Source organism: Lontra canadensis, unplaced genomic scaffold (genome assembly GCF_010015895.1).
Source record: "Lontra canadensis isolate GAN:19392208 unplaced genomic scaffold, GSC_riverotter_1.0 scaffold85, whole genome shotgun sequence".
NCBI lineage: Eukaryota > Metazoa > Chordata > Mammalia > Carnivora > Mustelidae > Lontra > Lontra canadensis.
Genome location: NW_022631079.1, coordinates 2685054 through 2712287, shown reverse-complemented (window position 1 = coordinate 2712287; position 27234 = coordinate 2685054). Strand labels below are relative to the sequence as shown.

At 51.3% G+C, this 27234-nt stretch overlaps 1 protein-coding gene across 6 annotated transcripts in view; it reads left to right on the top strand.

Moving 5' to 3' along the window:
- SGMS1 (sphingomyelin synthase 1) overlaps positions 1 to 27234 on the top strand; it is a 179565-nt gene that overhangs the window by 140615 nt on the left and 11716 nt on the right. For 5 of the 6 annotated variants that reach the window (XM_032883013.1, XM_032883011.1, XM_032883012.1 and 2 more), the window contains 3 exons: positions 318 to 1100; positions 4606 to 4683; positions 16865 to 16982. In XM_032883013.1, coding sequence (XP_032738904.1) covers positions 496 to 1100; positions 4606 to 4683; positions 16865 to 16982 — 801 coding nt within the window. In that variant the 5' untranslated portion in view covers positions 318 to 495. The remainder of the gene's footprint in view (positions 1 to 317; positions 1101 to 4605; positions 4684 to 16864; positions 16983 to 27234) is intronic. The other variant, XM_032883017.1, reaches the window with a different exon arrangement.

Here is a 27234-nt window from a genome sequence, read left to right as displayed (position 1 = left end):
AATGAGGCAGATTTGCTGCCTGATTTCAGGTTATCTCAGTGAGCAAGTGATCGTGGAGGGAACCCCTGAGCCATCCAAAGTCCTTTTGCGTTATTGCTTAGGCAACACGCCTTTGGAGAGGCTGTGATACGGTCGTTCGGGGTGTCCTCTGCTGCTCCTGCCGGGGAGCCCGCAGTCCCTCGGGCCAGTGGGTGGGGGGACAGACGTGGCCTCCGCAGGGACTGGGTCTGCGTCCTCCCAACGCGCGCGCTCTGGGCCATGCGCCCTGCGGGGACTTGCATGCAGCCCCCTCCTGACTGTGTCTCTTGCCTCTGCAGAAGGAAGACGGCCGGGGCACCATGAGGTGAGCGCGCCGGCACCGAGAGCCCCCGAGAGCGGTGTGCGGGCTGCGGGAGCGAGAGCGGCCCCGCACGTCTGGCCACGCACGTCCCCGGCATGAGGCCGGGCAGCATGGGCGCGCCGCCGCGGGACCGCTGACCCCCGCCCGCCGGGACCATGAAGGAGGTGGCGTACTGGTCCCCCAAGAAGGTGGCAGACTGGCTGCTGGAGCACGCCATGCCCGAGTACTGTGAGCCCCTGGAGCACTTCACGGGCCGGGACCTGATCGGCCTGACCCGGGAGGACTTCACGCGGCCACCCCTGTGCCGCGTGTCAGCCGACAGCGGGCAGCGGCTCCTGGACATGATCGAGACCCTGAAGGTGGAGCAGCACATGGAGGCGCACAAGAACGGCCACGCCAACGGGCACCTGGGCGCAGGTGCGGCCGGCCCCGGCCTCCAGGCCAAGCCCAACGGGGTGCCCAACGGCTATAGGAAGGAGATGATCAAGATCCCCATGCCGGAGCCGGAGCGCTCCCAGTACCCCATGGAGTGGGGCAAGACGTGCCTGGCCTTCCTGTATGCGCTGGCCTGCTTCGTCCTCACCACAGTGATGATCTCGGTCGTCCACGAGCGAGTGCCTCCCAAGGAGGTGCAGCCCCCGCTGCCGGACACGTTCTTCGACCATTTTAACCGGGTGCAGTGGGCCTTTTCTATCTGTGAAATTAACGGCATGATCCTTGTAGGCCTCTGGCTAATTCAGTGGCTGCTCTTAAAATACAAGTAAGTAAAGCGACAGCTGTGGGACTGCGGGCCCGGGGGGCGGGGGGATCTGCCTTGCAGACGTCTGGTAGTCATTGTTGTGAAGTGAACGTTTTCAAGCAGTAGGAATCAAAGCATACTAGCTCCTTTTTTAATTCTGATTTTATTATTTTAAACTGTGTGCCCTGTTGAGCCAGCGAGAGCTCTGGCAGTTGTAAGTAAGAAAATGCTGTGTTTACTGCCTTTTTGGTACAGGATTCCTACAGAGCAGTGACTGGGGCTCTGGAGATGATGTTCTTCCGTTTTTACGGGGAGGAAAACCCTCATGGAGCACAGGCTATTGAATCACAGATAAAGTACCCAAACTCGGGGTCATTAACCCGCCAAATAAATTGTGAACAGTTGGCCTGGTGGCCATGTGGCTGTCCCCACGCAGGCTCAGACAGTGGGCCCCTCGGCAGGGCGTATTTAAAGCTGTCTCACACACACAACGCAGAACAGCGGTTCCAGAGTGCCGGGGGCCCTCAAGAAACGACTTTGTTTAGGCCCATGGAGTGCGGACAAACCTGCATGGCTTTCTGCCTTCTAGAACGTGCGCCACTTAAAAGAACATGTGGCTGTTGCATTGCGGTTTCTTAGGCTTTTAAACGGGCACATTTTAGTTTCAGGTAGATCCACTTTTTTTTTTATTATAACTGATTACTTTAACCTTTATTTCTTAATCAAACACATTAGTCCGGTAGTTCCAGGATACAAAATTAACCAGTTCTGAAGTGGTTAATGATAGCAGCACACAGACCAGTCCTTTCTTGGGGAAATGGTCCCCTCCCTGATGCCTCTTTCACAAGCCGCGTGGCTCTGTCCAAGGACAGTGGGACATGCCCCACGTTCTGCTTGCTCTTAAAACCAGCCTGGTTGTCAAGCAGGGGCTGTTGCCTGGCATTTGCTAAGCCTCCAGCCTTGAACGAGTCTCTCTGGTAGGACCCAACCAGGCCGAAGCTATGTCGCAAGCTCTGAACTCCACGCAGACCCCCTCCGGCAATCTCTGTGTTGGGTTGCTTGGGGCCGACTAAGCACCAACATTGTTCTCCTCCTCGGTGTCTGCTTTTCCCCGTCAGTGCACTGCTGCTGTGGCTTCCGTGCATGGGAGCTGGTGTGTTGAGAAGCTGCACTTGTGTCCAGTGGACTGTGTTTCACGACCCACAGTACGGTCGAATGTTAAGGAAATCCTCTTAAATCAAGAAAACAAACTGCAGACTGAGAGTCTGCACCGAACTTTATCCAAGAAAACGATGAGTTTTTTCCTGGAATGTGTTTGCACCTTGAAAATTGGATATCCACAAGTGGAAATGAGCACAGCGCCTGACTGGGCACTGAGAAGGGACTGTCAGCCTTTGTAAAGGAAGTTAAGTGAATGGTATTTATTTTGGGGTTGTCTTGTCTTGGTAGTGCCACGGTAAAGCCAAGTTTAAAACAGAAACCATGGTCTAGGCTGTGTTGATTGGATAGAAGACTTTTTGGTGGTTTGTTCACTTAGTTTTAACAGGCTCACTAGGTAGGATAGTGTTGAAATGTGAGGTGCTCAGAATTTACTAAATTACATTCTTTCAGCCACCAAACTTCAGATCTGCTTTTGTTTTCAAACTTTTGTTTCTCCCCCTGAAAGCCCTTTAGAAAAAAATGCCAGTATGTTTTGCTTTACAAAGGCAGGGTCAATTCAAATTATGTTTCCTGGGTTTTTCCCTGATTTTTGTTGTTTTGTGTATTACGAGTTTGTTTTCTCTTTTTTCCGTAAAAATTTGGACATGCAAGAGAATAATTTACTGCTCTAGAATAAAACATTATCTGTCAGTCATACTGTGCAAATTCAGATGTATCACAGAACTGTGACTTTTATCTTATTTTACTTTTTTTAGAACTGTGACTTTTAAATAACATCTTGTTCTAGGAAGTGTCCTCACAATAGGGCTTGCTCTTTTTTTTTTTTTTAAGATTTATTTATTTATTTGACAGAGAGAAAGAGAGATCACAAGTAGACAGAGCAGCAGGCAGAGAGAGGGGGAAGCAGGCTCCCCGTTGAGCAGCGAGCCTGATGTGGGGCTCGATCCCAGCACCCTGAGATCATGACCTGAACTGAAGGCGGAGGCTTAACCCACTGAGCCATCCAGGAGCCCCGGCTTGCTTCTTTTAAGCAGATTACTCTTTGTTTCTCTCAGCTGGGACTTCTCCTCAGATCAGTAGTGATTTCATGTTTTACTGGTATTAACAGCCAGTGCCATAGTCATTTGGGCATTGAAATGACGCAGCGTGTTAAGCTGTGAATCCGTTGGTTCACACCTTGGGCTGAATCAGGCCAGTGCGCGGCTGCAGGGCCACCTGGGTCTACCCCCCGTCAGGCCCCAGCATGCCAGTGATGTGGGCCAGTCTCTAAGTCCCCAGAGCTTGTTTTTTCTCACAGATAAAATAAGGGTCTCCTAGTCTAGATAATATCTGTTATTCTGTACAACTGTGTTTTGTTTCAAACATGATCGAATGGACCGGTTACCTTTAAAAAGTACTAGCCGAGGAGCGGGTTTTGTCCAGACCTCCAGCTCAAGATTTTTTGAAGTCTTCTCTCGAGTTTCGCCATTGGCAGGAGACGGACGCAGGAAGGGGAAGCCAGCGGTCATGATCATCCAGCCCTGTCTGCCCCCTGGGGCACATCCCTGGCTCCCCGGCTCCTTCCTGGGGAGGCCCCTCTTTAGAGAATGTGACACAGCAGAGATGTAAGGTGGGGGAGGAGAGATTGAGATTGACAGCCAAGCAGCTCCTGTAAATAAACTCCTTTCCTTGGCTCTCATCAAGAAGATTAGAATGCTTTGTAGGGTCAGACGGCTCCTTTCCAGTCATTTGGCTCTCCGCACTTCTGGTTGTGGGATATTCTCTCGAACAGAGCTGACGTCTCACTCTGTGCTTGTCTGCGGTGTCTTGCCCTCTCTCCCCCGCCTCCCCCAGAGGTTTGCCCCTCAGGAGCACAGCTCGATTGCTCCCAGGAGTTAAACTTGTTTGGCCAGTAATTCCCCGAGGGCATTTGACTTTGACACTAAGAGTCTCCGAGCCCTCAAAGGACTCAGTCTAGTTCTTCCTGCTTCTGCATCGTACGCTTCTTAGAGAATTGGAGGCTGAAGCTGGCGAGGATAATTTATTGAGCAATGAGATCACTAAAATTTGGGCCAGTAACAAGCCCTTCAGCCAGATATGTGAGGCGCTGGAAAACCTTGATGCCGAATTTGACCTTGAGACACATTCTGCCCTTCGCTGTATACGGGTGTCCGTTACTATTAAAACACAGGTTTTGCTTTGTATTCACATTTTTTTCCTCCTTAACATGTTCCCCTCATGTTTATATGTGTACATATGTATCTGTACATACACATACATTCATGTGGGACTTCCATGGCATTACGAAGTGGAAAGCAACAATACTGCCCATCTTTGGGAACCTTTCGATTTTTAAAATTGTAAATAATGTTGTCTCCCCATTTAGAATTGGACTTTCAAGCCACCGACTAGGAAAAAGCCCTGGGGAGTCTCTGCATTTGTGTCAGACTTCACTGCAAAACAGGTACCCCTTGTTTTTGGAAAGCATGACAAAGCGTGTGTTAACCTTACTCATCTGGTAAGGGCTCCTCGTGCACGGCTGAGGGGTCGCTCCCACGGCGTGGGACCCATGTGGCTGAGCTCTGTCAGGACGGCGTGAGTCCCCGACAGAGAAGCAGGTCAGGGAGCAGGGTTGTGGAATTTCTCAGTCTGTCCAGGGTTCTCCGGCCACCAGAGAAAGCACTGTGACCTAGACCCACGGTCGCAGGTGCCAGAGACTCCACTTGTCCCCCACCGAGTCACCACGCTTCTCTTCCAGCTTCCTCCCCCTTCCAGGCGGGCGGTGGCTTTTCCTGGAGACCTACAGTGTCTCCTTTCCTTCCGCGCCCAGAGCCCCTGCGTTCTGACCCTCTGCCTTCAGGTCCTTCACTTCTTGCGTTCCCGCGTGGTGCTGGGTGCGGGATGCTCTGGGGGAGTCCCTGCCCTGTTCCTTAGCGTGCATTCAGACTCCTTCGTAATCTGGCCCTGGTCTGTCCCTGCCTCCTCTCTGACCCCTCGGCTCGTTTCCCCAGAGCTCATGTCACTGTGCTTTCTGCCCCTCAGTGCGAGGGTTGAAGTTCCTCCAGGGAGAAGAGTCCATCCCCCCGTCATTCATCTTTATGCCCCACTGGGGTACCGAGGCTGCCAGACAGAAAGCGCTCATTTACGTTCGTGTGTTCCTTCACTTTGTCTTTACTGAGCAAACTACCGGTGCTGGGCGCTGCTCCCGCCCCCCGGGGTGCTGCCCTGAGTCCTCCTGGAGCTCACGCTCTGGCGAGGGTGAAGCAGACACTCCGAACGAACGAATGAGGCCCGGCAGTGTTCAGGGAAATGGAGAGAATTGAAGCCGTGTGCCGGCCTCCGTGCTGGGGGTCGCGGGGAAGGGGTGCTGTTTGATACGGGCACTCAGGCCTCTGAGAGGTGACCGTTGAGCAGAACCCGGAGTCCAGGTGTGTGGGGCAGGAGCCGTCCAGATGGGAGAGGTGAGCACGGAGGCCCCGAGGCACAGCCAAGGGTGCGTGTGGTCCACCGAGCGGAGAGGAAGCGGTGACGCGGGAGGTCAGCAGGGTGTGGGCGGCGGACCCGCGAGAGGGCAGCGAGGGCCGCGGGTGAAGCGCTGGGATACTGTTCCAGGCGTGGTGGTGGGTTGTCATGGGAGAGTGATATGATCGGGTCAGTATTGTTTAGGAACCGCTCTGGCTGCAGTGTAGACACGGACAAGCCAGAGTGGCCGGGGCAGCCGGCGGGATGCCACTGCAGCCGCCAGGAGGGACGATGGCTAAGACTTGACAGGACGTCTGAGGGCGTCTTATGCTGGGCCAGTGGGGACGGATGGCTGGCTTCGGGTGCATTTGGGGTTCCCTCTGTTTCCCAGCCACAGGGCTAGCTGCCACTGCAGAATTTCTCATAGGAGATTTTGGGGTCTCTCTGTGAATCCTGAATTTTCTACAGAATTGAATGAGGAGATCGAATTCACTAATGGGAGTTCCCATAACCTTGCTTGAATATGTTTTACTTCAAAGTCCAGTCACGTTTGTATCCCAGCAGCTGTTTTCTCCTGTGGCTACTTTTGGATGAGACGGTTGCCTAAAGGGAGTCGCGTAAGTCTGTCGGGTTTGCAGGTGGGGACAGTTTAAGGACGAGTTAAGTGTTGCCAGATGTATCGGCCCGTTGGCCGAGAGGAAAGGGAGCCGCTGGGTAGCTGAGATGCAGAGTGGAGTCGAGTCGAAAAAGCTGAGTGGTCGAGGCCCTTGGGGCCCAGTGTAGAACATTCCGGCATAAACGGTGCAAGGAATTCCAGAGACCACAGCCACGGAGTAGGATTTGGAAGTCGATGGTGTCCCAAAGGGAAGGAGGAGCAGAAGCGGGGAATGGTGCTCGCAGACCCGCTGAAGAGCTGCCACGACCTCTCTGTCTAGAGGAGCTTCTGGGGCTGTGCTCCTCTGCGGGAAGGAGCCCGTGCAGGCTCCCTGTGTGGCTTTTCCGGGGTCGTGCTCTGAGAGCACAGACGGGCACCCTGGGTGGCTGGTGGCAGTGTGTGTGTTTCACGCTCAGAGACCACTCTGGGAAGGACTTGTTTTGTCTTTCATCCTTGATGAACGCTCTGGCTTTGAGGCCCTTGTTCAGCAGGAGGGTATCTGCCAACCTAAGGACGTGGGACAGCATCACCTCTCCCCTGCAAGAGGGGTCTCGTTTCCCACAGTGCCCCTGTGCTCGCGGGCAGCTGCTGCCATCTGATGCGGACTCGGCTCGTGTGGGCTTGTGGCTCACTCCTCCGCAGGCTGGGCTGGCTGGGAATGCTGGCTCGTTCCTTTTACCCCGTTTTAACTCCATGACTGTTCACAGTAAGCGGATTGGATCAGAGGACTCCTGACTCTCCTCCTCTGATCCCCGAGGCAGTTTAGGACATGGTTACTGTCTGCCTCATCCCTGTTGTTTTCAGGTCTCTGATGGCTGCAGTCAAGTTCTTCACAGCTCAGGGTGTGGCGCCCCTGACCGGAAGCTGGCCGTCCTGCTCCTGTGCAGTGGGGGCCATTCCTCACGCTCTAGGGGAGGGTTGCCTTTACTGTAAATTGACCTCGTGCTGAGGACCACGAGGCTGGTCTGTCGTGGGGCGTCAGGACGTCTTTACGTTCGGTTGTCGATGGAGAGTGATCGAGGGCGAGGCAGCAGCACTGAGCGCAGCAGAGCGCAGGGGTCGTCTTCTGGCGGGTCTCTGTTCGGCCTTTGGGGACATGTGGCTCCTTATTTGACAGGTCAGCTGTCGTGTTCCTCAGTCACACTTCTCCACTGAAGACTGCTGACCAGGAGTGCCCAACCTTATTTTCTAGCTTTCTGTTTCCAGCAAGTTCTCTCCTCCTTTGATTCTGACACCTGACCCCGTGCCTCTCCCCCACCCTCCCCCCACCCCCGCAAGCCATCTGGGCTGAGATCCTGTTTCCTTTCCTTCTCTGGGGCCTTTCCCTGTCCTGTTATCTTCCTTTGTGACCCTGACCTCCCAGGCTTGTGCAGGCCCCTGCTCCCGCTCCTTCTCCAGGGTCGTCATCCATCACCAAGGAAGGAGCGTTACTCCAGGAGCTGGGTGAGGGGACTCACTCCCCTGCTCGTCCCCTGTCTCGTTCCCACAGTAGCTGGCAGGTGGGCTCCTCTTATTTCCTCATTTTTACCAGGTTGGATCTCAAGACCTACATGCTAGTCTAGGTCCCAGGAATTGTAGGGAAACTGGATTCACCCTGAGGAGCTCCCTAAATTCAGGAACCACAGCAGTTTAGGTTTGAAGTTAATGGAAACATTCTAAGAGGCTTTCAGCCGAGACTCAGGAGAAAGGGGGAAAGAGCAAACAGAAAGGTACATAGGGACAATACACATTTTCATTTGTTAATTTTTATTTATAACACTGGAGAAAAGGAAGTCCCAGCAGCTTCCCCACAGGCAGTTTAGATGAGACACAAAAAGGAAACAAAAGTTACCTGTCATGTTGCCAGACATAAACAGTGGGTTCGTAACCTTTTTAATACTTTCCTGTGCACGCTCAGATATGTATAATATATATATGACTGTGGGTTTTGTTTGGTTTGGTTTTTTTAAATGCGGAGCCTGATGCGGGGCTCGAACTCACGACCCTGAGATCATGACCTGAGCTGAGCTAAGAGTTGTACTCTTAACCGAGTGAGCCACCCAGATGCCCCTATACGAGTGTGTTTTTAAATAGTATTATATTTGCCTTCTACTTTATAGCATACCCAGGGATGGCCTCTTTCCCTCCTTCTCTTAAAAATCCATTAGGGATGATCTGCTGTAGAAGTCGTCATGTCTGTCCCCCACCGGCCTGTCCTCATTGCGATGGAGGCAGCCACGTGCTCGGTTACGCGGTAAACCCTGCTGGTGTCAGATCACCTGGGCCTCGGGCTGCTCACTTTCCTGAGCGAGTTGCTGAATGAATGTGGTGGCACAGCTTCCTCCCCTGGGAAATGGGGGTCCTGCGGTAGCATCTGTCTCAACGTTGTCACGCACATGGAGGGAGGTAACATGTAAGGACGTGCCCGACAGCGTCCCACCACACGCCCTTTTCAGAAGTGGCATCCCTGCCCTTCCTCGCTCTCAGGCCTGACCCCCCATTCTTGACATTAGGGGCCTGTGAATCCCACCGGGGCTCCTGGCCATCTCTGTTGCTGCCCTCGGTCTCCACTGTCCCCAGGCCGGGCAGGAGCCTCCTGCCAGTCACTGTGCCATTTGTCAGCTCAGCAGAACACCCGTGTCACTCTCTGAGTAAGTTGGTGGATGTCCCCCTTCTCCCAGCACATACAGCTTAGAGGCCAGAAGGCTGGTGGCGACTGGGGAGGTCCTGCCAGATCCTGGGTTGTCAAGCACTCTGCCCTTCCCCCTCCTCATGCTCAGCAGACGTGCACATGCTGGCCTCTGTCTGGAATGTCGTCCCGTCCCATCCTGTCATCATCACCTGCCCCCCCGGCCCGTGACAGCCTCGCTCAGTTTTGCCGTTTGCTCTTACCTAACACGCTCCGTGTTTACTTGCTTACCTGGATTAAATGTAGATCATAACATCTACATTTATTACTTACTTACCTTGGTTATTGTCTGCCTCCTCCACGAGCAAACTCGCACCACGGTTCTGTCTCCATTGTGCTCCCCTATACTGCCAGTGCCCACAGTGATGCCTAGCGCCCGTGTTCTTATGACATGAGTAAACAGGTTATAGCAGCAGCTCGCGTCGCATGAGTGTTGCCCTGTGCTAGTTACCGGGCCTAACATTCAGTAAGTGTTCGCCACTGCTGCTGCTAGATGTGCTTATTACGGTTTTTGAAACCCTCTATGAAAATGAGAGCGTGTTACTTTTCAGGCTAATCCGTTAGCCCAGGGCAAACATGAATTGTTGTGTTCGCTAGCAGTGCGAACCAGCCCCTGAGTTAGGTTCTGGTGCAGGAGAGATCTGGCGGTATGTGTACGTCTTTGCATCACGTATGTACACATACAGCTGTTCATGTAAAATCGGGTGTACCAGGTATGTGTTTGTGTTAGGTATACACATACAGGTGTTTGCATGTGCTGTACTTAAAGGCACACGCATATACGTACTCAGATATGTATTCATTTTTGTTACTAGCCTGAAAACAGCAAAGCCCCCTTGACTAATTCTTTGTAGCTCGTTCAAGTAGATCGTGTTGATGTTATCATTCACATCTTGTAGAGTAAAATTTTTTCTTAATGTTATGATCTGCATTTAATCCAGGAAGTGATACATTTTCATAAATAATGGGTTGAGTGGGGACAGTTTTGTCATGTGATCTGTTCTTTGCAGATTCCCTAAACCAGCGTGGACCATTTCCTGCACTTAATTGACGACTGTATTGTACTGCACATCTTTTACCTGGGGCTGAGAAACCGAAGCTGTAACCTTTTTTTCCCCTTGCCTTGACAACTTTGTTAGTAAAAAGAGCAGCTAATTGAAAGTCTGGACACAAGGGCCTGTTGCGGTTCTTATTGACTGATTCTGCCCCCAGGCTAGCCTTTAAACTCTTCACACCCTCATTTTTCCATCTGTAAAATGGGACAGTAATAGACTCTAAGCAGGAACATGGTTAAAATAATTAGTACCAAAGATTTAAAAAGCCAACTCAAAGAGATTTTACAAGGCAGAAAGGTACTCTGCATGTGCAGACACATGTCTGGGATGGGTCCAGGGGCATGTCTCATTCTCCTGATTCACAGAGGGTGCCGTCTACCCCGTGTAGGGCACGTAGGAAGTACTACATGAGTTCTAGGTCTCCCAGGAGAGATGTATGTTTACCCTTTGTTTTGCAGCATTTATTCCTTCCCTTTTGTTTATTTCACAAACCTTCCCTTGGAATCCTCTTTCCTAAAGTACTGAATTAAGCCCTGGGTTTTCACGGCTCTCCACCTGGAGCAGCTGAAACCCCGGTGGGGGTGGCGAGGAGACAGGCAAGGAGAATGGAGGACCTGGTCCCCAGGCGCCAGGGGTTTGCAGTCCTGCTGGGATGAAAGCGGGGATCTTAGCAAATGTACATTTCACTATACGTGCCGGCAGGCTGCAGAGCAAGCATCAGTGCAGATTAATTCTGGCCAATCTAGGAAAGAATTGAAAGGAGAAACGTTTATGGAGAGAAGCAGGAAGGGCCTGTCCGAGGGAGTAAAGAAGCAGTGGTCTGAGACGCAGAACTGCGTGTCTACAGGTACCGTCGGGAGTCTCCCCAGGACCGCAAGATGAGGCTGGCAGGGCTGTGTTGAAGAGCTTCCTCCTGTAGAAGGGGTGAGACACTCTGTTGCCAATGGTGGTGCCAGCGGCACGAATGAAAATACCACAAGGTAGAACCAAAGTTCCGAAGTGATTTGGAGGATGGAGTGGGACTGTCCCTTTGGGGACATCTGAAGGCTTCATGCAGAAGTGGCATTTGGGGTGGATGGGGAGGGTGGTAGCCGCCGGGATCATGGGAGAGGCCAAGGAAAGAGATCTGGGGCAAAAGCAGGAAGCTAGGATCTGAGCAAATAATGAGTGGCTCTTTTGCCCAGGGCGGTGGGCTTTATGTTTGCAAGATACGACAGGTAACAGGGTCAGGTTGAGGGGCGTTTGAACTCAGTGGGGGTACTGAGCAGTTGTCATAATCCAGGGAAGCCAAGGGCTCGCAGCAAGGAAGCACAGGGAGGGGAACACATTTGAAAATTCTGTGGAAGGAGCTTCAGCGGCGTATGGGACGTGCACTGGGGGGTGGGGAAGAGCTGGAATGAGGAGGCTGAGATGAAGTGCACCAGGGAGCTTCTCCAGGGGCCCGTCTCCAAGCCCCGAGTGACGGGCAGTGCCCTGGGAGTCCAGGTCCTACCTGAGGAGGGAGGGACTTGGCAGTGCAGGTTCCAAGAGCACCAGCAGCACTGGGCTGAACTTCGGTCTGGAGGACATTGCAGAGACCGGTGGGAGAGGAGGTAGAGAGAGGTGGGCCCGCGCATCCGGGGCCTCCTGGGCTTGGTAAAGGATTTGGATTCTATTTCAAGTGTATCTGGGGGGCGCCTGGGTGGCTCAGTGGGTTAAAGCCTCTGTCTTCGGCTCGGGTCATAATCTCAGGGTCCTGGGATCGAGCCCCACATTGGGCTCTCTGCTTGGCGGGGAGCCTGCTTCCTGCTCTCTCTCTCTGCCTGCCTCGCTGTCTGCTTGTGATCTCTGTCAAATAAATAAATGAAATCTTTAAAAAAATAAGAAAAAATAAAGTACATTTGGCAACCATTGAAGGGTTTCTTTCTTTCTTTAAGATTTTATTTGATAGCACAAGCAGGGGAATGGTGGAGGGAAAAGGAGAAGCAGAATCCCCGCTGAGCAGAGAGCCCAACGTGGGGCTCGATCTCAGGACCCTGAGATCATGATCTGAGCTGAAAGCAGTTGGTTAGCTGACTGAGCCGCCCAGGTGCCCCCATTGAAGGGTTTCAAAGGACACAATCTGTTTATCTGTTTCCAAAAACTGATGCTGGTCTGGTCTGTGTGGAATGGATTTTAGGGAGGCATGGGTGGAATTAGGGACAGCAGGTGGGAGAAGGAGAAGTCCAGGTGAGATAGAAACTGAGGTGTGGCTGCCATTTCGGATGGACCAAGTAGACACGGGCTATAAGCGCAGCTGAGCGCGGTCTGCAAACAGTGACGGGAAGTGGGCACATTTCATGATAGCGATCTAGAAGGGTTTGTTTCAGTACTTTCATAATTAACACAGTTATTGAAGTAGTATCAAAATTCTTATTTTGGAGAGTTGTGCCATACTAAATACGACCTACAACACTGAGAGTGAAAAATCTTGAGTTACATAGATTTTCCTTTAAAGATTTTATTTATGTGAGAAAGAGAGCACATGCCTGTGAGCAGGGGGATATAGAGGGAGAGAGAATCCCAAACATACTCCCCAGAATGCTTGGAGCCTGATGCCGGGCTTGGTCTCACGACCCTGAGGTCGTGACCTGAGCTGAAACCAAAAGTCGGACGCTTAACTGACTGTGCCAAGACTGTGCCACCCACGGCACCCCTGAGTTTAAATAAATTTTTAAACATAACTTAAATGTGTTAGGATGTCAGCTCATCTCTAAGTACACACGGTATTGTCTCAGGTAAAATTGGGATTTCCTCACAGTCTGACACCATTTCCTGAGTCTTTCTGTGTTGTGTGATACATTTATATGGCAGCTTGCACCCGGAACCTCAGTTTTCCCATCTGTGAAACAGGGTCACGTTGCATTGCAGGTGACTTTAAGGACTAAATGGCACAGTGTTCAGCATAGAGGAGAAATTTGGCAGAACCCTAGCTGCTGTTAATAACAGCTTGGAAAAACCCCTCCTTAGCATTTCTTTGATTCATAAGGAGGAGGTGAGGCAGCCTTTTGCTGGCGAGGAAGCAGAGTTCCAAGGAAAGTAATCAGGACTGCCCAGGTCACCGCGTGAGCCTTTGTTAGAGGTGGAGCTAGTGCCCGTGTGGCGATGCGCTCCCGTGCCTGGTCCAAGGCTGTAGCTGGTCCCCGGACCTGAATGGGGCCCTGGCTTCCATGACTGTGCCAGAGCCGGGGGTCTCCCTGACTCTCTGCCCACCGTTACGTGCGCTCCCTCTTGTTTCTTGCCTCTGGGTTTAGGATTACTGCTTTGTTCCGTTGCTGTGTGTCAGGGCCTGTGTGTTTCCCAAAGCCAGGAGCTTCCATAAAGAGCTTGCCGACCAGGTCTGAGCTCTGAGAGAATTACTCTATGCTTTCCGGCTGTGGAGTAGTTGCAAGAGACAACTTGTGGGAAACGAAAGAACTTTCTAGTACTTAAATTTTACACAGTAGCGTGGTTGTGGTTATTTCTTCCACCATTCTTTTTCTTTAGAATTTTAGACCATTGTGCCAAACGCCAAAAACAACATCCTACTGCTAGTTTTGGTAGTATTTAATCAGGTTTTGAGCACATTCTCCTTTTTAAATACGGATGTTAAAACGTTTAATAAAGTCATCCGTTCTGGCCATAACATGTTGTTCTTCTTCTTCTTCTTCTTTTTTTTTTTTTTTTAAGATTTATTTATTTATTTATTTGAGAGAGAATGAGTGAGAGAGAGCATGAGAGAGGAGAAGGTCGGAGTGAGACGCAGACTCCCCAAAGAGCTGGGAGCCCGATGCGGGACTCGATCCTGGAAGTCAGGGATCATGACCTGAGCCGAAGGTAGTCGCCCAACCAGCTGAGCCACCCAGGTGCCCCATAACATGTTCTTCTAACGAGTCTTTCATAGCTATCTTTAAAATAGTAACACTTTGGGACGCCTGGGTGGCTCAGTGGGTTAAGCCGCTGCCTTGGGCTCAGGTCATGATCCCGGGGTCATGGGATCGAGTCCCGCATCAGGCTCCTTGCTCGGCAGGGAACCTGCTTCCCTCACTGCCTCTGCCTGCCTCTCTGCCTGCTTGTGTGTACTCACTTGCTTGCTCTCTCTCTGTCTGGCCAAAAAAAAAAAAATCTAAAAAAAAAAAAAATAGTAACACTTTTACTCATGTTTCCTTATAATCATATTTAACAAATAAGGGTTTTTTTTCCTCTCTCAGGAAAAGTAGTTAAGAACGTACTACCCAAATCTTTGCAAGACAGATAACTGAGGCCAAGTGCAAGTCTCCCCCAGGGTCCGGGTCATTGGACAGTGTGAGGGGCTGGGGGGAAGGCTTCTTCCAGCGTGAAAGGAGAGTGGACCCCATGTCAGAGAACCCCAGTGTGGTTTTAAGAATTACAGCGGCGTCCTGCCCTTGGCATTCACTTCATCTCTCATAATATCTCATTAACACGTCTTCTCTGGCGTTTTGTTGCCTTGTCACATTTTTAAAAATTTTAACCCTTTTAACCCTTTTTAAAAAAAAAAACAAAAAACAAAAAAAACACGTCTTCCTTTATCATCCCAATTTTTGTCTATGTGCTGCTGGGGCCAGCACACGCCATCTTGAACTTTTAAACCTCTTGAGTAAGTAAAAATTGTAATGCATGAAATCTTTGATGAAGAAAATGCCTTAAGTGCGTACAATTCTTCGAAACACTTTTATAACCTACTTTTTTTAAAGCTTGTGCGAGGAGATCCTGGTTTAACATTATATATTGAAGCTATTCTAAGATTAATGTTTAAAAGATTAAGTAAATGCCAAAGATAACATTCTTGCAAACAGCCGCTCTCAACTTACCTTGTTAATATTGATGAAAGCACATGATAAAGTCACTTGACTTTTTACATCAAGTCGTAGAGTAATTGTGGCTGAATCTTCCGCGTTTGTTACTTTTAAAATTTTTTGTAATCTTAATTGTAATCTTCGCCCAAGTGGGCTGATAGTGGTCACCTTGTTTTTCTTTCTCTGAAGAGATAATAGATCCAGATAAACGTAACCGCTTTTTGTCTTAGATCTTTCTTGTGAGGTTCAAGTGAAATTGCAAATAATGTGTTTGGACGGGCAGGAGGGGTAAGAGAGGGCATTTCCTTCTGAAGAGAGATGACCCTTCTATCTCACAATGGAAAATTCACTTTGGTGTTTGGAGTATTCTTGGTCAGACATTACAGGGTTAGTATTACTCTCTAGCATTGTTCTTCTTCGTATTGTTTCATTGTATTGTGCTTTTTGTCATACTTAAAATTAAAGGTACATACCTTCACAAGACAGCTGTATGCTGAATTAATTCTTGTCCTCAGAGGTGGCGCGCACAGCTTTGCTAGGAGACAGTGATGCCTCTATGGTGAGCAGGTCTGACCCAGTTTCAGAAATCTGGGTGGGGGGACACCACCACTGAGCTCTATCCATACATTGTAAGTAACCCACTTTAACTGCTGCAGTTAGGAAGGAAATGCAGGGGGTACTAAAAAATATATATTTTTAAGATTGTATTTATTTATTTGAGAGTGAGTGAGCACATGGGGGGCCCAGGAGAAGCAGAGGGAGAAGCAGACTCCCCGCTGAGCAGAGAGCCCGATGCAGACTCTATCCCAGGACTCTGGGATCATAACCTGAGCCGAAGGCAGATGCTTAACGACTGAGCCACCCAGGCGTCTCCTCTTTTTTCTTAAATTTTTTATTCACACAACTGACACGTTACTTTGTTCCTCTTGTTAAAAAATGCAGGTGATACCAGCTCTCTTCCAAACTTGGATTTCAGTAGGAATGTCCGTTCTGCCCTGTGATTTACAGAGTAAATGTTCAGTATCTCAGAGAAAAGCCTGTCTGTTGTTTCTAAGATTTTTTTGTATATCGAACTCAGGTTGCCCCAGGCCAAGGAAACAGGAGAACTCCTCCCACTTGAGAGAGAGGAGCCCACAGGACTGACGAAGAACAGGGCAGGAGTAGAAAGGGAGGGAATGTTTTGTCCAAGGTTCCCCCGAAGCTAGTACAACTTAATCTAGTTGACCAACAGGGAACTGGAGGCTAAGTTACCGAAGGCAGGCTTGTTCACGTGTGTCTGTCACATAATTTCATTGGAATGACTCATCAGCTGAAATTGGAAAGATTTTTAATTCTTTCTTATTTTGTGACTCATACACGTAACCTAGACATTTGAGGCTGGAATTTTCCATATGTGATCTCTACTGTTGTAGTCCCCCATTTACGGATTCAGAAACTGAGGGCCCCTTGGTTAGTGGCCTGTCCCGCAGCTACAGAGTTCCCACTTGGAGAGAGGTGGGAGGTCACTTACTGTTGACCAGACGGGCTCCTTTCCCGACCTCATACTTTCTCAGAGATCTTGACTCATTCAAGGTCAGATAAATTGTGAATTCTCACTATAATGCCATTTTCGTGTTCTGAGCCTCTTCCCTTTTTATGACTGAAAACACACTCTACCTTGTCATTGTTGAAGCGCAGGTACGGAGTCGGCTGGGATGACTCAGAAGGGGCCCCACTTACCCAGCCAGTGAACGTCAGCTGGGGCGTAAGGCCTCAGGAAACCTCGTTAGCGGCAACGGAGAGCCCTTCATGCTCCTTTGGCCAGCCCACCCTGAGACAGTCAGCAACCCCCATGGCACTCTACTGTTAGCTCTGCTTAGAACGTTCCTACTTCAGGTTCTCGAGTCCCTGGGGGGCTGGCTTGGTGTGTCGGGCCCCTGAGAACCTCGCTGTGCCTGCAGAGTCCCATGACTGAGTGCCCTCTGTTTCCCTCTGTTTCCCTGTGTTTCCAGGTCCATCATCAGCAGAAGGTTCTTCTGCATCGTCGGCACGCTGTACCTGTACCGCTGTATCACCATGTATGTGACCACCCTCCCGGTGCCCGGCATGCATTTCAACTGCTCTCCGAAGGTAAACCGGGCCCTTGTTTGTGTGTCCTCTTGCCCAGGGGGCCTCCGACTAAGGCTGGAAGAGACCGTTGCCTTGGAATGTCCTCCAAACCCTGCATCCTTACTTGGGAACGTTAACGGAGTCACATGGCAGGGCACGTGCGCGCCCCCCCTTCTTGGACTCTCCACGCCCACCAGTGCACCCCAGCTGGGAGTGTACATAGTCTGTTAGTGTTCTGGAGGCAGGGAGGCCCCATGTGTGGGTGTAGCTCTTTGGTTTCCTGCCAGACATTTGAGATATTACTCGATCCCTTGACACAGATCCAGGAGCTTTTAGATGCTTTTTGCTGCTCTTGGACGGAAAGTTGGGCTTCTGGTGGTAGGTCTCCCTTCTTTCTGTTAATCCCACAGTGGGGATCTGCAGAGCCGGAGACACCGTCCCTGTTCCCTTGCACCCTCCCCCACCCAGGCAGGGTCCCTGTTCCCTGGAGGCACATTTTGCCCTATTGATCTTCTCAGGTAGCACAGAGACCTGCCCTTAAAATAAACCCCAGTCCTCTCTCATTGACTCTGTTTGTCCGTCAGGTCCACAAAATGTTCCTGACCCCCTAACCTTGACCTTGCGATGCTTCCAACTAGGGAGACTACTGGGACTTTTGAAATAGTTAGCAGAAGATTGATTCAGTTTTACAAATGTTTGCTGGCCACTAAGATCTGACGCAGTAAGAATCAGAAGAGGCCGGCTTCCTTGACCAGGTTGGGAGGATGCAGGGGATACTGCGGTGCGTTGGGAATCATGTCTTTGCGTTGGTAAAACACCCATGTGCTTTCATTTCTTCCCCTTTAAGTTTTGTTCTTTCTGGAAAAGTCTGTCTGTTAGAACTGGGAAAGGGGGTGGAAAAATTCACCAGGTTTTCAAAGTGGTGTCTTTATCACTTGAAATTTCGGATGCCTCTAGGTTACAGGCTTCACTGCGGCCCCTTCTTTCTTAGACTGAGTTGTGTGCTCAGGAAGATGGCTGGTTGCCTACTTCACTCTGTTTTGGCTTCAAACTCTTCACTGAACTATGGAGAAGCCGTATGGAGAATGAGTGGTCCCACGATCTCTATCTGCAGCCTCCCACCCCACCCTGCGCCTCCCATCTTGCTCCCTCTTCCTCCAAAGAAGCCAGCCTCACGTCTTCTCCAGCCTCTGTGAGAACTCTTGAGCGCTGCCTTGGCTGCTGGGTTGTAGGAAGTATCTTCTGATCAGGGAGGGTCCAGTAATGGAGACTCTTGGCGGGAGCCTGGCTTGATAAGCCGCGTGTTCCCAGTAGTAGGTGGATAGTTTCGAGTGTTTGCCCAAGTTGAGTTGAGCTCCTTCAAGGAGTCTGTGCATGGGGAAGTTTCTCCACCAGGGAACACGGCATGCTGGGCCCAGCCCACAGGGCTGCGCCGTGGAGGGGTTGTGCCGTGTGGATGATCTCCTGAGGACTTGTCTGCCACTCCATCGAGTGGCCGGCCATCCCAAGCTTGGTTAGCACTGGTGCTCAGAGAGCCCTCCTGAGTCACCGGCAAATCCAGCCAAGGTCCTGTGGCTATAAATAGTTATGGTTTTTCTTGGTAAAGACAGAGGTCACAGCAGGAACTGTGCAAAAAAAGCCAGCCTGAACGTGCCACTTGTGTATGGTGTTGCCAGAAGTCCCGCCCTGGGTCATCCTTTCATGACGATCATTTGGAAATTGGGATTTTTTTAAAAGTAGAGGAACACAGGAGGGGATGGAACGTAAGCACAGCTTAGTAAAAACAGTTAGTCAGGGACTTGTTAAATCTAATTACTTCTTTTGTAGAACAGGCTCTTGGAAGAAAGGATTCAGAAAACAATTTATATTCTGAAAACGTTCGCATGTCTCTCTCGGAGTAGAGACGCTCATATGGGGAGCCTGTGTGCGCCCAACACCCAGATCCAGGAGCTCTCAACACTTGGCTGCATTTTCATCTCTTTTTTTTTTTTTTTGGAACTATTTTAAGACAAATGTCAGACAATGTCATTTGATGGTTATGTGCTTTAGTAGGCATCTGAATATTTTGGGCGTTTTATGGATAACTCTGATGCTGTTGGTATAGTCAAACATGGGCGATTCCCAGTTCATAGAATAGCTTGATTGTTTTAAAAATGCCTTTTTAAAAGAAGGGTTTGTATAAGTTAGGAGCCAAGGTCTTTGTGTTTAGTTGCTATGTCTCTTCAGTCCCTAATTCTAGGGCAGTCCTTTCTCTTTCTTTTCTTCTCCCCATCTGTAGTTTGCAGAGATCGGATGGGTGGTTCTGTGTAATAGCCCACATTCCGGATTTTCCCGTTTGATTCTTTGTCATGTCGATTAGCCTTTTTCTCTGCTCCATTTCCTCTCTAAATAGAAAGTGGGCTCTGGAGACCTCTCGGGCAGGAAGACTCCCCAGATGAGACAGGATGATTTCCGGAGCCGGACGGAAGAGGCTGGGGAGGCCGGGGAGGCCGTTGCTGCCCCTGGCCCGGCGGCCCAAGCCCAGGGAATCCAGTGGCCGGTCCGGGCTAGTGGCAGAGGGAGAGGGAGCGCCAGAGAGGGGACCCAGAGGCCCGGGCCTCACTGGTCAGGACCAAAGGGAGCCTCCCCGAGAGTCATCCCTGCCCAGTGGCTCCCTTCAGGGTCTCCCCACAGCAGCCTCCCCCTTGAACCATTGCCCAGTGAGGCGGCTTCTCAGCCCGTAAAGATACAGGCTGAGTCACAGGAAGAGCAGAGGTCGGAGGCAGGGGCTCACACCCCGGTGGTCCCGCCATGTGGCTCTTGTGTTCCCTGCTCAGGGCCTCTGGGCCTTGGTGGGCAGCACGGCGCTGTCCCAGGGAGTCCGAGAGTGAGGGCGGCCACACGTCAGGGGCTCTGTGGGTGCTGAATGGCACGTGGAGGTCAGAAGAGAAGCTGGTGTCCTCACCGTGCTCCATCCCCCATGACTGACCTGTCCCACGACCGACCTGTCGGTGACTGTTTGCTTCCCAGGCCCGCGTGGCGAGTTGGGCCGCACAGACCTTCCCTGTCGAAAACGCTCCGTGACCTCGGTCCTGCCGTCCCGTTCGGCCCCGTCGTGGGCGCGTGTCATTCCTTCCCTGACGCCAGGCTCACGCCGTGCGGCCGCGAAGGACCGGGACCAGCAGGCCAGTCGAGAAACCCCGAAGGTTGCTCCCGTTGCTCGTTCTTTGGCTGTCACTGCGCGCTTCACCCGGCAGGATGTCGCGGTCACGGGAACTGAGGAGGGAGGAGAGCGGGGCCCCCTCCCAGCTGCGCTCCCGCTCCGGAGAGGAGCCACGGGGCAGCGGGCGCGCTCACTTCCCACAGGAGTTTCTGGGCCGCGCTTGTCCTGTGGCCTGGGGACGCGGGACGGGCCTGCAGCGGGGGCTGCCGGGCTGTGTTGCCGGGGTTGGCCTGTTCCGCTCGCCAGAGCTTCCCTGCGGGGAGCACGTGCACAAACCAGAGCGCACCCGCTCGTGGTCCCGGTCCTGCTCTTCAGGATTCCCTTAAAAAAAAAAAAAACCTAAGAAAACAAAAAACCGCAGAAGTATTTGAGAATTCTTCAGTGTTCTTAGCTTCCTGCAAGAAAGTTTTTTCTGTTGTAGCAAACTCCAAAAGGGGAGAAAAAACAAACCACTTACCCTGGGCCTGGATCCAGACAGCCCGAGGCCGACGGGGGAAATAACTTTGGCTGTTTCCAGCTCTCATCTCAGCTGCAGGAGTTAATCCGGGGCTCGGTTTAGAGTGAGGGTCTGTGGTCTCCATGGTGACCGTAGGTTTGCAAACCTTGGAACAGAGGGGGTTTCATCAGAGCAGGACACTGCACAGGGTGACACGGTGTTTTTAGTGCCTTGATCCTCCCAAGCTGGGAAGAGCCCCCAGAGGACAAGGGCTATGTTTGGGCGGCCCTGGGGTAGCGGTTCAGCGGGACAGGAAAGCACCGAGTGAGGACAGAAGGGCCTTGTTGCCTCTCCTGCTGTCAGTCGTCCTCTGTCACTCGCATGGGAACGGTCAGGGCCTGTCCTGCACCCTGCAGCTGAGCGGTGCTGGTCCCCAGCCTCCCAGGCCTCCTCTGGGGCCTCCTCTCGGGCACCATCGCAGGCTTTGGTGGGTGGGGGGGAACCGGGGAAGGCCACACACTCCTGGGAACCACACGAGCTCCCTGGTGCATTCTCAGGCTCTCCAGGTGCAGCGTGAATGGGGCAAGCTGCCCTCCTCGCTCTTGGGGTTGTGATCAGCTGCCACCCTTATCAGCACTTTTTTTTTTTAAGATTTTATTTATTTATTGGACAGAGATCACAAGTAGGCAGAGAAGCAGACAGAGAGTGGGAGTGGGGGTAAGCAGGCTCCCCACCAAGCAGAGAGCCCGATGTGGGGCTTGATCCCAGGACCCTGAAATCATGACCTGAGCCGAAGGTAGAGGCTTAACCCGCCGAGCCACCCAGGCGCCCCCTATCAGCACTTCTGATGCCGGAACAGCTTCATGTCATCCCATTCAAGTGTGTGGAACCTAAGTGGTCTCTGCCTGATTTGACTTCATTTTCTGCTCGCCTCCCCATTTCTTACTGTCCGCGTAACCTGCCTTTTTGTTCTCACTTCTGCTTCTTGCACAAAACTTCCTGAGCCTTCCCCATCCCAGACCTCTTCTTCACCTTCCTCTGTCTCTCTCCACAATTCTCTTCCTTTTTTCAGGGGCAAAAATAAATAGAAATATGCGAAATCATTTTTTCTCTCTCTTAAAAAAGATTATTTTTTCCATTTTAAAGAAACTACAGATTTATTATAGATACAGTGAAAAAATATAAAAAGAGGAAAATTTTTACCATCACTCCTGGCCCTGTTTACTGTAGATGCGTCTGTATATTTGCCCTTCGTGTACATTTGTCTTCCGCATTTCTGATCGTGCTGTTTGTACAGTTATTCCTGTTTCCTTATAGTTTACGCTTGATACATGCAGTTTTACCTGATTTTATAAACCTTCAACTTTCTAAATTTTTTTTTAAGATTTTATTCATTCATTTGAGAGAGCTGTAGGGGGGAAGCAGGCTCCCCACTGAGCAGGGAGCCCGATGCAGAGCTCGATCCCAGGACCCTGAGATCATGACCCGAGCAGAAGGCAGAGGCTTAACCCACTGAGCCACCCAGGCGCCCCAACTTTCTAAACGTTTTTTTTGTTTTTTCCTGACTCTCAGGCTCCATGCCCGGCACGGCGCCTGATGCGGGGCTTGATCTCCCGACCCTGAGGTCATGACCTGAGCTGAAGTCAAGAGTCTGATGCTTAACCATCTGAGCCACCCTGGCACCCCCAAATGGTTTTACTGAAGAGCCATCACCAGGGGGACTCACTCTCCTAGACTCACTCTCCTGAGCGAGTATTTCTAGAGAACCTGCCCTGTGTGGGGTCAGTTTTGAGGATCCACAGATTTTGATACCACAGGTGTCCCCCTCTTGGGCACCCAGATGCCGTGACAGACCCGTGACCCAGCAGATTGCTCTGACTTGCCGAGCCCTGCCCATGACCGCATGTTGCACCCCCAGAGAGTGGCAGACACCACTGGGTGTCTGCTGTGCCGAGGGGATGCCCTCTGAGCCAGATCTCAGAGGGACAAGCAGGAGTTTGCCGGGGGTAGTTGAGCAGAGGAGTGGGGAGAACAGGAAGGGCGTGGAGGGGGTCAAGGGAAGGGAGTGACCCTGGTGTGGGACCCTGTGGCGAGTGGCCAGAGCTAAAGCCGGAGAGGCACGTGTGGGCAAACTTGAAAGGGTCTTGTCACCCTTAGTAAGATGTAGGCTGCAGGAAGCCAGGAGCGATTGGAGGAGAAGGAGGAGGAGGAGGTTGGGGTCATGTGTGTCCCTTAGAAGGACCCCCGCACATACACTGGAGGGAGGATGGAGGACCCACAGTGATGCCAAATCCTGTGTTCCTGTTCGCTGCCACATGTGATTCCTGTCGCACTGTTGGATTCAGCCCTCCCGAGCGAGCCAGGGCGGGAGGGGGAGATGGCAGTCAGTTCAAGGATGCTCCACTGGCCTGTTGCCCCCCAGGTACCACGGGTTCTCAAGGAGCTGGGCTGCTTCTCTGTTGTGTATGTGAGGGAAGCAGGTAAGGCTGTACCGGCGTGGGGGTGTGGACAGGGCAGAGAGGCCTGTGTCTGGGGGTCGTGGGACAGGGGACAGAGGTTTCCAACATGGCAGCAGCCATCGCGTGTGAGGAGGTCACCAGAGTCAGAAAGCATCCAGTAGGCATTCAGGAGCCTCGGAGATGGTGGTATGGACGTCTCCGTGAAACATTACCCATGTGTCATCCGCAGGTGGGTGGGCGACGGGACTTGCATCCTGAGGGAGGGGCGCTGGAACTGCCTGGACACCACCAGCCCAGCCGTTTGCCCAGAAGCCATATTTCCTCCTGGGCGGGTTCCCACCGGCCAGCTTTGAGACGGTTGGAGAATCCTAGTAAGATAATGGTAGTAATTGATTATAATACATTAGTAAAAAACCTTCTTAAAATTAGTGTTAAGGGCAGCTCCTAGATGGAAAAGAAATAGTAGAAACAGAAAATTACCATTTGCAGCAACTGCAGTAGTAATTCCAGCAGGAACCAGGAATGGGTGCCGAGGCCACTGAGTCAAAGGTTGGGGGCATCATATTTATGTACGTTAAGAAAAACACAAATTAGGGCACCTGGGTGGCTCAGTGGGTTAAGCCTCTGCCTTCAGCTCAGGTCATGATCTCAGGGTCCTGGGATCGAGCCCCGCATCGGGCTCTCTGTTTAGTGGGGAGCCTGCTTCTCCCTCTCTCTCTCTGCCTGCCTCTCTGCCTACTTGTGCTCTCTGTCAAATAAATAAAATCTTAAAAACACACACACACAAATTGCTGATTAATTATAGAGGCACAGAGGTGTATATTCATTGGGGAAATCTGGCAGGTGCTCCCACAGTCAAGGGACCAAACCAGTCGCAGGCAAATGGTATCAGATGCTTTTCAGTGCAATGTGCTAAGGAGGACACACCATTTCTGTAATAGTCTTGCCAGTCACATCAACTTGGCCTTGAGCACAAAGAAACAATCCAATGAAACCAAATCAAGGGGCATTCTATAAAGAAACTAGACTGGACTCTATAGAAATATCCGGGTCTAGGGGCGCCTGGGTGGCTCAGTGGGTTAAGCCGCTGCCTTTGGCTCAGGTCATGATCTCAGGGTCCTGGGATCGAGTCCTGCATCGGGCTCTTTGCTCAGCAGGGAGCCTGCTTGCTTCCCTTCCTCTCTCTCTGCCTGCCTCTCTGCCTACTTGTGATCTCTCTCTGTCAAATAAATAAATAAATTCTTAAAAAAATAAAAAATATCAGGGTCTAAAAGCAAAGGCCATGTCAAGGAGCCCTGAGATGTGTTCTCTGGCTGGACCCTGGATCGGGGTATAGATGCTTTGAAGGACGCACTGAGACCCTCGGGAGCCTGAGTCAGGATGTCTGCAGACTGCGATCCTCGGGCCTCCGTGTTACACGTTGAGGCTTGTGGCCATGGAAGACAACGTCCTCGCTTTTACATATGGGGTGAAGCATCCTGGTATATCCAGCTTGTCCTCACCTGGTCCAGGAGAGAGGAGAGGGAAAAGAAAGCCGACGTGACAAAATGCTGATAATTGATGAGTCCAAGTGAAGGGTCTGGGCTGTTCGTTGTACAGACAATACCCGCCCACGTGGCTCCATGCTTGCGGTGCTGGGAAAGCCATGCACATTCAGTGGAAGCCGTGCCTCAGCTTGCGTGAAATGCATGTCATTTCCTGGGCTAGCAATTGTTTCTGGTGAGGCTGGAGCCGTGGCGCCTGGGCAGCCACTCTGCTCCTTGCCGGGGGACCGTCCTCAGTGTCGTGTGTGAGGTAGTCAACACTTGGTCATAAACTGGGCTTCATGTTAGATGGTTTTGCCCAACTGTAGGCTAACGTGAGCTTTTTAAGCATGTTTAAAGTCAGCAGGGCGGGGCGCCAGAGGGCTCAGTCGGTGAAGCCTCTGCCTTCAGCTCACGTCACAATCCTGGGGTCCCAGGATCAAGTCCCATGTCGGACTCCCTGCTCAGTGGGGTGTCTGCTTCTCCCTCTCCCCCTCCCTCCTCTCGTTCTCTATCTCTAATTAATTAATTCAAAAAAAAGTTAAACTAAATCTAAAATAAAGTCAGTAAGGCTGAGCCATGAGCTTTACTGGGTTGGTTATGTGATGTATTTTTGACTTAGGTTATTTTCAACTCACTATAGGTTTATTGGGCTTTGACACCATCAAGTTGAGGAAGATCTATACCCTGTAGATGCAGAAGTTTCATAACGAAAATCTGAGGGAGCTCTTTTAAATTTTTTATATTAAATTTCAATTTAAAATTTTTTTAAATTTTTACTTCATGAACAGGTAGGGTGAAAGGATCTCTCAACACTTGAAGCAAAGATAATTTTGTTACAGAGGTAATCATGCCTTTCTACAGTGCTGGATTTCTTTAATGGGACAGGTAGGAATTTGGGTGAATGAAAATCCATAGCCAACTTTGAGATTTCATGAAGCTTTGATAAGTCACCTTATGAGAGGCCATGAAAAAAATATTAAAGGTTTTACTTGGGGGCTGAGGGGAAGGGAGGCTGGTTGGGGATTAGTGTTAAATGGCTGATAATTGTAGAGACATCCCTCCCCCAAAATAAAAAAGGCAGCCTAGTGGAAGAATGGATGGATGCATTCGATAATGGAGAGCTTACAGGGAGCTAAATCCTTCGGGGCTTAATGGAGGGAAAAGTCCTTTTTAAAGTTGCATATATAAGTTCTAAGAGGATGTCTGCGGTGAAATCTCTGTACTTCAGACCAGTCGACGTGAATATGATATTTGTGGATGAGACAAAATCTTCCCAGGAATGAGGTAGTTCCCACGTGGAGGAGGAGTTCAGAAAAGCTTCTCGTGACCCCGGGTGAGAATCCGGGAGGGCCGCGTGTTCGGGGAGCACGCCCCGGTTTCCTGTGCTGGCTACCAGGCACAGAGCGCTCCCTGAAGGGCTTGGGGTTAGGGTGCTGCCGTCAGATGGGATAGCACTTGATGATGTCAGCGGTCTCTTTGGGTGGTGAGGGCTGAGGGCGAGGAAGGGGGGGTTCTTGCCACCCCCTAGGTGGGAGAAATGGGAAGCTAGAATGGGCAGAGCATTTGTCCAGAGCCCCTGGACGCTCTAGCCTGACCTGGGTCTTGGGTGGGCTCTGCGCTCCTCGCTGCTTCCCGAAAGCAGACTCGGAGACACTTGGAGCACTTAGAGCTTCGCTCCAACATGGGGCAGAGCAGAGCAAGCAGAGTTCAAGTCCAGGTGGGAGCACCTTCTTTGAGGAGGCGCGAAATGCATCATCAGTGCAGGAAAGAGTTCCCTGAGAATAACATCTGTAGGAATGGGGAAGTTTTTTAAAAGGAAAAAAAAACACTCAGTGGTTGGGTCGGGGGTGGGGGGGGTGATCATTACCAAATAGTGGTGTGCACCTGCATCTCAGTGACGTGTGTGAAGCGGATGGATTTTGTGAGAACAGCAGCAACCTGGGGATACCTTCGGCTTCCGTCACTTGGCGAGACGTTTGCAGCAACAGCGGGCTCTCTGTTGGGACGCAGAGGCAGGCTTGCTGGGGTGAGAGGAAGGATCTGGATCTGATCCCAGGCGACTCACTGCGTGAAGTGGAGAAAGAGCCTCTCTGTTTATTTGCTTATCTGTAAAATGGACGTAACTTCTGCACCAACCACCTGACAGCCTTGGGAGGAGAGGATGAGAGAATTCATGGGAAAACTGTGTCGTAAAGTTGGAGTCTCTGTACAGGCGAAAGCTAATATGTTTTCTAACTTAAAACCACCCCACCACTCCCTGTCAGGCGAGAGTGAGGAGGTCTGAGAGCTGGTGAGAGGCACAGGTATGAAATGATGAGGCCGCTGTGGTCCCCAGAGCATCTGTCCGGCTCTTGAACACACTCCCTGTACCATGAGGGCAGCACGCAGTATGTGCCTCTCCATGGCAGGCTGCCCAGGACGGGTCGGACGTGGGGTTCCACGGGTCCCTCTGTTCCTCGAGACTGGGTTCCTTAGCGGGTGCGGACTGTTTCCGAGCAGCTCTCTGCGCACAGATAGATTTCTGTGGCGGTGAGGTGGTTCTTCAGGAATAAGACAGAAAGTTCCTTGCCCTGGTGATAGCCGGTGGATTCACTGAATGAATGAGTGTGTACTTGGGGAGAGAGCTGCCTGGTCATTACTGTTGAGTGGG